The sequence below is a fragment of the Elephas maximus genome, chromosome 10 (genome assembly GCF_024166365.1).
Source record: "Elephas maximus indicus isolate mEleMax1 chromosome 10, mEleMax1 primary haplotype, whole genome shotgun sequence".
NCBI lineage: Eukaryota > Metazoa > Chordata > Mammalia > Proboscidea > Elephantidae > Elephas > Elephas maximus.
Genome location: NC_064828.1, coordinates 111,230,588 through 111,242,883, shown reverse-complemented (window position 1 = coordinate 111,242,883; position 12,296 = coordinate 111,230,588). Strand labels below are relative to the sequence as shown.

General features: G+C 45.2%; 1 protein-coding gene across 6 annotated transcripts in view; it reads left to right on the top strand.

Annotated features, from left to right (window-relative positions):
• The window catches only part of PPP2R5C (protein phosphatase 2 regulatory subunit B'gamma), a 178,860-nt gene that overhangs the window by 149,176 nt on the left and 17,388 nt on the right, over positions 1–12,296 (top strand). For all 6 annotated transcript variants that reach the window (XM_049898338.1, XM_049898333.1, XM_049898337.1 and 3 more), the window contains 5 exons: positions 1,047–1,106; positions 3,044–3,152; positions 4,598–4,651; positions 11,283–11,453; positions 11,750–11,877. In XM_049898338.1, the coding sequence (XP_049754295.1) occupies positions 1,047–1,106; positions 3,044–3,152; positions 4,598–4,651; positions 11,283–11,453; positions 11,750–11,877 (522 nt within the window). The remainder of the gene's footprint in view (positions 1–1,046; positions 1,107–3,043; positions 3,153–4,597; positions 4,652–11,282; positions 11,454–11,749; positions 11,878–12,296) is intronic.

Genomic DNA, 12,296 nt, shown 5'->3' with positions numbered 1-12,296 from the left:
AAGGATGTAGGTGTGAGTGGGCCCTGGGCTTCTGTGGGAGCCCTTCCAGGGAGGGACCCTGCTCCGTCTTGTTGTCCCAGTTCATTCAGCAGACAAGCAGACGTGTGTAAGCACAAAACAGGTGCCAGGCTGTGCCCTAGCCTTGGGAGCACGGTGACAATGAGTCCTTGTCCCCATCATCAAGGTGCCCCTGACTGGAGGGAGCCCAGCTGATACGGCTGGGTGAGGGTGCTCCAGGGGCTATTGTAGACACACAGACATAGTGGGCATGGTGAGGAGAGACCCTCAAACAGTGAGCACGGCAGGGAGAGACCCTCAGACAGTAGACACGGCGGGGAGAGACTCCCAGAGGTCAGGGCTGTGCCAGCTTGAGGTTGAGGAAGGTGGCCCTTGCTGCAGTGGGAGAGGATTCAGGGTTATCAGTGGGCATGGGGGAACTGGGGAGGTAGGCAAGCAGTGGCCTGAATGGGATGAAAAAGGATGGCCCACAAGGAAATAATGCCGACCCCCTGCCAGGTACTGTGCTCAAATTTGGAGACTTTAAAATTGGGTGAGACACTCAGATTGAAATGTGGCAAAAATGAGATGGGTTGGTGGGTAGGCAGAGGGATGGGCAGGTGGGTGTGTATGTGATGGAGCAAATAGAGCCAGCTGTTACCTATAGAATCCAGGTGGTCAGAATTTGGGCATTTTCACTGTAAAATTCTTTCAGCTTTTCTGTGTGTTTAAAAATTTTCAAAATGTTGGAAAAAATCTTGAGCCGGATAAATACTCTGCCCTCACGGTATTTGCGTGCCCAGGAGCCCTCGAGGTGTCTCCGTGCCCAGGGTTCGAGGAGTTTCTTCGGTTCATGACGGGCCGCCGGTGGGTGACAATGAGCAGCAGCCCGTGGTGATTGCGTTGACACGTAGATGTGCTAATTACCTCTCCTTATTTTTTATTGTGCTTATTATTCTTTCCTCCTAAAAGCACTGTTTTCTTATCCAGAGAGTTTTAATGTTTCCAGCTGTTATTTCTGTGTCTGATTGACAAATTGTTTTCTCTAGGTTTATTTATGAAACAGAGCATCACAATGGCATAGCAGAATTACTGGAAATATTGGGAAGGTAAGTCACTGTGTTGGTGGTGGTGAATGACTTCCAGATGGAATTTATACCAGAAGGTTCCAGTTCATTTAGTTCAACCACACGCCTCCCCAAAACAGGCCATGTAAACCATTCTCTAAAAGAATTTAAATAAGGTATTGGTGAATAGAAGAAGCCAGGCAGCTCTGGATTAGGACATGGGAAGAGACAAGTCTCTCCAGTCTGTACGGTTCATGTGTAGATTCTGCTTCATATACCTCAGTCTCATTACTATGGAAACACAACTTCAATTATTTCTTCAAGAGCAGTGTTATAAATAGTAACATAAGCAGGTTTATACTAGAAGCTTCTAGAAGAATAGATCACGATTGCATGTTTAGGGCATTGTATAAATGCTAATATGTCGAAGTGCTTTGGTTTTATATATATTTTCGTACGTACACTTATAAAATAATTAACATTTCAAAGTTTTCATCAGTTTAATCCAGGTAAAGTTCTTGCTTGCTATTATGTTTTAAAACTCAATGACCCATTAATATAGAAATTGTTAAATGGGATCGTAACCTGCTCTGTAAACTCTGACTGAAAACACAATAAAATATTATTTAAAAAAAAAAAAAACTCAACAACCGCTAGATTTTGAATTTGACTTCCTAACCCAGTGTTCCAGAGAGCCTCGAGGGTTCCCGTGGCCAGACAAGCTGGGAAATGGCTCTTGTCCTGTGCCTTTCTTGGGGGGGTCAGTGTGCATTTGCAGGTAAAGGCACCCAGAAACCCTGCAGCAGGGAGACCTGTGCACTTTTGTTTAGTCTAGAGGCTCCCAAAATGGCTTGAACACAAAAATCTTTCCTCCAGGAGCACTGTTACTATCTGGTAGCCCTGGGGTCCCACCCCATAGCTCTGAGGAAAACTGCTGTCACTGTTTAGATGGGGTTTGAAGCACGTCGGTCCCCATGGGAGCTGTGCTCTGACCACGCTGTGTCAGCCCCTTCTCACTGGGCACCTCTATAGGGCAGCGTGGTGAGCGGTGGAGGCAGCACACCCTGTCTTCCTGTGTGATGGGCCGAGAACTTACCGCTCTTGGCTTCTGCCTCCTCATCTGTAAAATGGGAAAGGCAGTCCCGTGTGCTTGTCTGGTGCTGCGAGGACCTCTGAAGTGCTAGATGCAGCCTGTCCTCTGCGAGGGCACCCGAGTTCCTCCCACAAGTATGGTTTGTTGTTTCTCTGTTCTTTCAGAACAGTTATTTTGTTTTGGGTTTTCTCCCGTGTGAGTGAGCACGTCATCCTGACAGGCCACTTAAGACTAACCCTACCTGCAGCGCCCCCTGAGCTCGGGGCCGAATGGGTAATGGAGGGACAGCTAGAAACGGCTTTGGCTGTTTGTGAACCTCTCAGTGTAACTCAGTGTTTGAGACAGACACTTCAGTTGAGAGGCTGGAAGTAGGACCCCTCTCAGTGCAGAAGAGAAGAGCTTTCTTGTGGATGTTGAGCTAACGCCCATCCTGCTCACATTCAGCCTTGCCTCTGGCAGCACTAGAATCCTGTGCCCGAGTCAGGCAGGGCAAGGCCCAAGGGAGGGTGACTCAAGGGGGCATGGGGACACAGGGGCCAGGCCCACCCAGCCGCCCAATCTCTGTGGCCCTGAGAAGGGAGAAGGAGGGGTTTTTGTCCCCAGAGGCTTCGCTCTTGGGCCAGTCTCCTGCTGTTCTGGTTATAAGCCTGTAAACCCAGAATTTTAAACTTGTAGTTACAAAGAGAAAAAATGACTGTGCTTCCTTGGAGGAATTTAGTTTGTTTTTTGGGTTTTTTTTTTTTCTACTGGTATCTTCCTCTTCACTGAAGCACACTCTGCCTGCTGATTTTCAGAAACAAAAAACTGAAAGAAAAGCAACAAAGTATTTGTTTTAATTCTGAAATTTGTAAATATTAAAACTCTGTGTAAATGCTTTTTTTCACAGTATAATTAATGGATTTGCCTTACCACTGAAAGAAGAGCACAAGATTTTCTTATTGAAGGTGTTACTACCTTTGCACAAAGTGAAGTCTCTGAGTGTCTACCACCCACAGGTAACGGGGTCCCTGATTATGTCACATAGCTGAGGTCACTCGTCCACACTCACATCTTCATTCGAATGTTATGAAACACAAGATACCGGATCCCAGCCCTTTAACCAGGAGTGGTTTCTTTTTTACATCACATTACCGATTTAGGTAACAAGGTTCTGATAATAATTTAAGGGTTAAAGGAGATAAAGAGAGATTCCTTTTAAGAAATTCAGACAAATCTCTGGAATACAGAATTTTAGAATTCGTTTTAGCGTCGAGAATGGAGTGGCTGACTAAGAAAGGAATCAGGGAAGACTTCTTGGAGGAGAGTGTTCTGTGGTGTGACATAAAATCTAGTGCCTTACAGAACAAGGCCTGTGCGCATGGCCCATGGAATGGCTGACGAAAAAGTGCTTTAAAAAATGTTTATGTGGCTGTGGGGTTTTTTAAATTTTGTGGAAATATAACTACAGTTATATTTTTTAAATTGACCAATAAGTAGATATAACCAGTTAGTTGGCTGCACATACTGTATTTTTTTTGCAAATAACATGCCTCCACGTGTAACACACAGCATAGCACACTTACAAAAACAGCGAGGGGGGATTGAGCAGTGGGCCCAAAACATATAATGCGCACGTTATTTGTATAAAAATACAGTACCTTGCCGATTTGGTTTTTCTTTCGCTCCTGTTCGTGTGCATAGGCAGAACTTAAACTATGCTGCTTGCAGCACCCTGTTGACTTGGGGGCGGCCCTCCCCTCAGCTGCAGCCAGTGTGCTGCTTTCACTCTCAGTTGTCACGGGACTCAGGACCAGGTGGGCCACCCAGTGAGTAAGTGCCACACTTTGGAAGTCCACAGCATGGGAAAAACTACAGACAGCATGGTCATTGGTGGACTCTAATGGCATCAGCTTCCTGGGGAATATTTGTATTTTATGTGGAGTGTTTTCTCCGATGGCTGTTACCCAGTGACGTCTCTCTATCCAGCCAGGTTGCTGTTATATTAATTGTTTGACAGCAGAATGAGCAGTTCATAGATTTAAGATGGAGCCAGATTTTAAGTTGGTTTTTCCCACCCAGTAAATTACGTGTTCATTACAACCTCCAAAAGGGCCACAAGTAAAAGCCCCACCCCCCCAGCCCCCAGTATCACACCTGGGCTGACTTGTTGCTATCAATTTAAAAGACTATTTCTTGATTTTTTTTTTTTTAGTTCTCTGATCTACCATCAGCAATTAATGGGGGAAGAATTGTCTTTTGAGCACTGGACTCCCGAGACCCCCTCCCTGAGAGCTCCCCTCGGAGCCTCATGCAGGGGAGGCAGGGGGCACACCTGGAGTCGGTGCAGCTTGCCTGGGCCCAGTGGCCGCCCCGTTCATGTGTCACCACGGGCACACTAGGAGAACTACAGCAACATGTTGGTGTTAGCGTGAAGGGCTAATCCTCTTCTCCTTCTCTCTAGCTGGCATACTGTGTCGTGCAGTTTCTGGAAAAGGACAGCACCCTCACTGAACCAGTAAGTGTCCTCTCACCGGTCAGGTCCTGATGGTGAGGACAGCTACCTTGTAAAACAGGTGTTTACTAAATGCAAACATAGCAGTGTGTGCTTTCCAAATTGCCGTTAACACGGCTTTTTTATTCTAGTGTCACTTATAATGCTAGTAAACAGACTAATTTCAATCTGTTAATAGGTTTTCAAAGTTCTATAACCTTAATTAAAAGTTCCTATACTAAATAGGGTAGCATCAAAATAAATAAAATAAAAATCTTTGAAAAATAGAAAGGGAAATGAATAGAAACAAAATAATAGCAGATGTTAACTTAGCTCATGTCAGACTTAGTAGCCCTCCCTGCCAGATGGATGTGGATGCTGTGAATAATAAAATAACCTCTACACCCTCAAAACGGCAAATTCATCTCTTTTTCAAGGTGCTATGAAACATTTATAAAAAATTCATGTTGACAGCAAAGAAAATACAAACCGATTTCAAAAACCAGAAATCATACCCGTCGCTTTGCTTGATCCCAGTGCAGTGAAACCACCCATTAAAGGCAAAAATGTAAACACAAAGCCTGACTCTTTAAACCTTAAACTCCTCTTTAAACAACTGCTATGTCAAAGAGGAAACCAAAACTGAAATGGAGAGCTGTGCTGCCCAGTCTGGTTGCCACTGGCCACGCATGGCCATTGAGCAGTGAAATGTGGTCATCTGAGAGGAGGTGTGCTCTGAGTGTAAACCACACACTGGATTTCAAACGCAACTCACTGCCGTTGAGGTGAGTCTGACTCACAGCGACCCTATAGGACAGAGTAGAACTGCCCTGTAGGGTTTCCAAGGCTGTAATCTTTACGGAAGCAGAATGCCACATCTTTCTCCCATGCAGCAGCTGGTGGGTTCGAGCCACCAACCTTTTGTTTAGCAGCTAAGCGCTAACCAGGGCTCCCTTCAAGGACTCAGTTTGAAAAAAAATAATAATAATGTAAAATCACTCAATAATTTTTAATAGATTATGTGTTAAAATAATATTTTGGATATACTAGGTTAAATAAAATTTGTTACTAAAATTAATGTCACCCGTTTATTTTTTAATCTGGCTACTATAAAATTGAAAATTACATGTTGGATCACGTTATTTAAAAAAAAAAACAACAGCTCCTTTGTTGCCGTGTTCATTTCACGTGATAAGATTTCCATCATACCTTACTGTACATCACTCCTTTGCACGCAAAGCTCTTGAAGGATTGCACCCACTAAATCCATGTGCATTTTAACACTTTCCTGTCGGCTTGGTGTGACGACTTCAGTCAGCGGAGTGGTAGTGAGAGTCTGCAATGCTTGTCCTACTAACAAGATTTTACTGTCTTGAAAATCCTTTCCGAGGGAAGAGTGTAACTATTTTATGATCGCTGCATCATAATTAAATGTTAGGTTGCTGCCAGTTAATGTTTAAATTTCTAATTTTCTTCTCATTTTGTCTTTATTAAAAATAAAAAGGCTGTTGTAGCCTAGGTAACAGTCAGATGTGTCAGGTACCAGTTACAAGTTTCAGTACTCTTTTAGCAGGTACCCTTAGAGTAGTAGCCACACCTCCTGGGCAGCAACCACCCGTCAGTCAGTGGAGATTTGCACGTTGCCGGGATGCTGAACAGGTTTCAGTGGAGCTTCTAGACCAAGATGGACTAGAAAGAAAGGCCCAGAGAGCTGCTTCCGAAAATCAGCCAGTGAAAACCCTGTGAATCACGATGGTCTGATCAGCAGCCGGGTTGGGATGGCGCAGGACAAGGCGGCAGCATTTCATTCCTCTGTGCGTGGGGTCCCCACGAGCTGGGGGCCAACGCGACAGCAGCTATCAACAGCATAAAAGCAGGAAAGGTTACCTGAGTCCTTTCTGCCCTTCGGGGATCTGTTCCAGTTTTCCCGTGAGATTGTAATGTTTACAGTGAAAATACATGAGAGGTTATTAATACTAAATTTTTGAGTTATCTGGCCTCTGATGCCTACTTTCTTTGAAGCTTGTAAGTTTTGTATATGGACACCCCACCACATGTCACGTATGGAATTCCAGTGAGGTCAGGAAGAACGTTTGGTCACACCCCCAGAGGCTGACTCCACCAGCCCTTACAGGGCCCGCCCCCCACTTGTACTCCCCCCAGTGGGGTCTGCAGACACCTCTGCCTTAGCCCTTTGACACCCTGGAGGCCTCCATGCAGTTATGCCAAATCTTACCAGACTTCAGTGCCGAGCACAACCAAGGCGCTGAGTCCAGTTTGGAATGAGGCGTTTGGTTTTTGTCCTCCCTAACTAGACTAAAAAAAAAAATTTTTTTTTTTTTTTAAAGACGTGGGCAAAACCCAAACTCAGTGCCATCGAGTCAGTTCCTACTCATAAAAAAAAATAAATATACTCATAGCGACCCTAAAGTCAGAGGAGAGCCACTCCACAGGGTTTCCAAGGAGTGGCTGGTGGGTTCCAACTGCCGACCTTTTGGTTAGCAACCAAGCTCTTGACCACTGTGCCTCCAGGGCTCGGAACATGGTTAGGCAGGAAAAAACATGTATATATGAGATGGCATTAATAATAAAGAAGCCCCTTAGGATTTTTTTTTGTAACATATTATCTTCAGTGGTGATACATCCTGATTCCTGTCTGTAGTCGAAGGTCTTCTTTTATTGGAAAAGGTAATAATGTAAAGAAATTCTAAAATACTTTCTTTCCTCCTCCCACGTCTCCTTTAAAAATAAGAGAGGGAAAAAAGAGATGGAAGGAGAGGAAATATACACAGCTTTGTTTTATGATTTTTTGTTATGCTTCTCTCTCCTGTTCCCTTCAGTGGTTTAAAGAATTTACCGAATGCTGCACTGTGCTCACCTTGGCGTCTCTGTCCCGTCCTGGCTGGCTGGCAGAGGTCGATTCTAAATTCCCCTGCTGCACAGGCCCAGTGAATGGTTCTGCCAGCTTTTCTCTTTCACCGTAAAGTACTATGAAAGCTGATAAAGTTTGTAAATGTTTTTAATTCCCACTAATATAGTAAATAATGAGGTTAATATAACTCCAGGAGCGTTGGATCAATTGGCTAAAAGAAGGCAAGAGGCAGTATGCTGGCTTCCTTAGATGCTTACTTCTTAAATGTCAGGTAGAAAACTGTGACTCGGCACCAGCACCAAGAAGCTTTAAAGCCTTACACCCCCGAGATTTCCACCTACAGGCACATCCTTTCTTAGTTTCCTACAGCCCAGTATAGGGTAGGACTGTCTTTGCTGTAAGGAGCCCAGATTGCCCAGTGGTTAAGCACTCAGCTGCTAACCGAAAGGTTGGCAGTTGGAACCCCAGCCAGCAGCTCCACGGCAGAAGGACCTGGCAAGCTGCTTCTATAAAGACTACACCGCCTTGGAAACCCTATGGGGCAGTTCTACTCTGTCACATGGGGTTGCCGTGAGTCGGAATCAACTCAACAGCACCCAACAACAGCAACAATCTTTGCAACAAAAAGCAGATTTAACTTTCTGTACGTTAAAAATTTTCAGACCCTAGCCTCAGTAAATTCCTCCCGTTGGGATTCATGTATCATGAAAATACAAGGCAATCCTGTCTTACTGCAGCACTGAGTGAGACCTGGTCAGCGGAGAGGTTGGTGTGTAACCCTGGGGAGATGGGCATCGTTGAGCCATGCTGGGGGGTGTCCCTGGTGTGCGCGTCTCCGGCCTGTGCCGAGGGGACTCCCAAACCATCGTGGGTCCAAGCTCTGGGAGTGTTTAATGTGTGATCTCTAACAGGCCAAACCATTTGTTGCCCCAGTTTGTAACCTGCAATTAGTATCTTTCATTTGCAAATTGTGCCTGGCACTGGAACACTTCCTTGCACATTTAGCACAAATGTGCAGTGGTTGCAAGAAGAGCCCCCATCCCTTAGCCGACAGAAGTAAAGGAACTTTCCTTTCCCCGCCCTCTTCAGGCTCATCAAGTTCACTACATGGCCCAGCAGGGATTCTGCCTGGTGTGCCAGGCGGGAGAGGGGCGTGAGCCCTAGACAGCCTGGACCCGCTCCCCAGAATCCAGGTCGGAGCAGCTGGCCATCTCCCAGGCCTGGCAGTCCTCTGAGTGCCCAAGGACAGCGTAGTGCCTTGAGCTGCACCCAGGAGCAAACAGCCATTGTTCACTCGGATTAGCATTCCCCAAGCATACACCCTCTTCTGCAGAACTCTCTTGCATAGAAAGCCACCGAGATAGTTGGGTATTGATCATAGGTCATCCCAAATAGCATAAAAAGCAAGTTCAGCGAGTCTGATTCTAGAAAGAATACCTTCTTAAGAGAAAATGATTGGCTAAATCAGTTGTGTTCTGTGACTCCCAAGTTAGCGTATTTATCCTAAGAAAATTCCATCAGACAAATGAAAAGGAATCGTAGATTCCAGAGTGATCTGCAACGTTCTTAACAGGGATTCCAATACATGGAGCGTAACAGGGACTCTGATCAATGTTTATTAAATAATTGTGAGCTAAAAGTAGGAGGGACATCATTACAGGACGCATTTTTAAATAATTCCCATTAAAGGCAGTTATAAATTTTCATGTCAGGCTCCAGCACTAGGACCACTTCCTTTTTCCTGATTTTTGAGCCTTTTATCAAGTGTAATAACAAAAAAAAAAAAAAAGGATTATCCAGGGTCCTGAGTACCAAAAGCATCAAAGCACAGTTGTTCTAAGTGGGTATCTTGTATGTGCATGCCACCTCTTTTAACCATGGAATGAGTAGAGTCTGGTCTAACGGGCAGTGAGTCCATGTGGGTGACAAGGTGGGAACAGCCAGTAAGTGATGAGTGCTAGCCACTCTGAGAAGGCCCTACACTGGAGCGATGTCACTACGGTCCTGGTGGCAGCACAGGAGTTGGGACGCTGGTCCCAGAATCTTGCTGTGACTCAGCTAGACAACTGCTTTAAAGTATTAGATTGCAGTTGTACCATTGCATGTGCAAGTATATATTTGTGCGTATAAGGATTTTGTTTTACTACGATCCACAATCAACACTCATGGAAGCAGCAGTCAGGAAATCAAAGGTGTTGTTGCATTGGGCAAACCTGCCACAAGAGACCTCATTAAAGTGTTAAAAAGCAAAGATGTCACTTTGAGGACCAAAGTGAACCTGACCCAAGCCTTGGTATTTTTGGTTGCCTCATACACATGAGAAAGCTAGACAAAGAATGAAGAAGAATTGATGCATTCGAATTATCACATTGGCAAAGAATATTGACTATACCATGGATTGCCAGAAGAATGAACAAATCTGTCTTGGAAGAAGCACATACAGCCAGAATACTCCTTAGAAACGAAGATGGCTGAGACTTCATCTCACAAAGTAACGCATTATCAGGAGGGACCAGTCCCTGGAGAAGGACATCATGCTTGGTAAAGTAGAGGGTCAGAGAAAAAGAGGAAGACTCTCCACGAGATAGATTGACACAGTGGCTGCAACAATGGGCTCAAGCATAGCAACGATTGTGAGGATGGCACAGGACTGGGCGGTGTTTCATTCTGTTGTACACAGGGTCGCTATGAGTCAGAACCGACTCGATGGCACCTAACAACAACAATAGGTGCATGTAGCTGTGTATACTTGCTGAAATGCCTTTTTTGGACTGTTGAACTGTTTTAAACTTAAGATAGCTAATCTCTAGAAATATTCTGTTAATCTGCAGTGAGCCAAATCCTATATTCTGGGTAAACAGGTTTATACTGGTACAATCTTAAGAAATTTGGAAACTACAGGAACATATAGAGAAATTGCCCAGCAGAAACATCTTGTAAGCTGTCTGCTTTGGGCAAGGGTCTGAATTTGCAAGAACCCTGGTTTCCTCGTCCAAAATTAGGATAGAGTGTGTGTGGCAGGGACCTGGCTGCAGCAGACTGGCTGAGTGGAGGGGGGTGTTGTGAGCCAGCACCCCTGCTCCTGTGCCTGCTCAAGCTGCTGCATGTATTTCACTTAATCCTCACAGCAGCCCCTGGAGGTGGCAGTTGTCAAGCCACTTTTGATGAGGGCACTGCTGCTCCCAGGGACTAAGTGACTAGCCCAGTGTCACCCGGAGCACCATTGTGGTGGGAATTAGCAATATCAGCTTACTCCAGTTTTTAATATATTTGTATATATTTTAGCATAATTGAAAACACTGTATATACACACACGCATGTGTGTGTATGACTGGTCAGTTCATTTGAGAAGGAAGTAGATTACGTGTCTATGCCACAGCCATTCCAGAACTGACCACTTGCACACTAAAGTGCACGTGTGAACACGTACGCTCTGTTTTCTCCATTGGTCTTACTCTCTCTAGACACTTCTAACTGCTTATTTGTTTTGTGGTGTTTTCTTGTTTTAAGGGAATTGATTCTCACTAGAATTAAAATGGTGGCTCATCAGAGAGAATGGGTCATGGAAATTAAAATTTTGGTTCTAAAGAATATAAAATTAGATCTGTTTCTCTAATTACCAAAGAAAAAACCTTGTACTGATTTACTGAAGCATCACTCCTCCACAAGGAGAAAGCACCGTCTTGTTTGGCTGCTGTATGACGGGGGTGTCTTCGTGAAAAGACAGGCTTCATTCACAGACGTTTTCTGTCAGGAAACTCCTCACGGTGTTTGTTCTTGTAGGTGGTAATGGCACTTCTCAAATACTGGCCAAAGACTCACAGTCCAAAAGAAGTCATGTTTCTCAATGAGTTGGAAGAAATCTTAGACGTGATCGAGCCCTCGGAGTTCGTGAAGATCATGGAGCCTCTCTTCCGGCAGTTAGCCAAGTGTGTGTCCAGCCCACACTTCCAGGTACGGGGCTCGGGGCAGGTAACGAAATGTCCTTACAACGCTCGTTTCAGAAATGATGGGCTCTGATATTTAGCTGGTCATATCCTGCTTCCCGTGTGATTTAATATGCTTCGTTAAGTTGCTGTCTGTCTCTGTTAAAGGCTGTCCAGGGGTGCCGTGTCGAGCATTTCAGTTTGCACACGTAACCGTGATTCTGTAGCTCAGTGTAACTCATCACCTGTCTGCAGGCGTAGTAGTGAGGCTGTTTGCTGCACGTGTCTCAGCGTGACACCAGCAGCCGGCGTCCTGTCTTTCAGGTGGCGGAGCGGGCGCTGTATTACTGGAATAACGAGTATATCATGAGCTTAATCAGTGACAACGCGGCAAAGATCCTGCCCATCATGTTTCCGTCCTTGTACCGCAACTCAAAGACCCACTGGAACAAGTAAGAAAGACCCCTCCAGGCTATCCTCTTATCCAGTAATGGTTAAACGTTGTGTATTTTGCCGATATTGTAGACCAGTTAACACTGACATCCAGATTTTAAGTATCAGTTAAAAGAAATGAAAAGGTTTGATTTCTTTGTGGAATAGATAAAAGTGTAGGTTGTATCTGTGGCCTTATTTCTTTGCCTCCTGACCCTGTTTTAAGCCAACATCGAGGCCAGCTGCTCACCCCACCGTCCCTGCTGGATCCTAGGAGCAGCATCTTCTGCACCCCTTTCAGAGTTCCCCCCAAGGAGTCAAAGGAGGCTGCAAAGCTCACGGTGAGGGGCAGTCCCAGCAGGAGGGCACCATTCACCCCATTTCCAGGGGTCTTTTGGCCCTGCTGACACCACCCCAAAGGAGCCCCTCTGTGAGACCT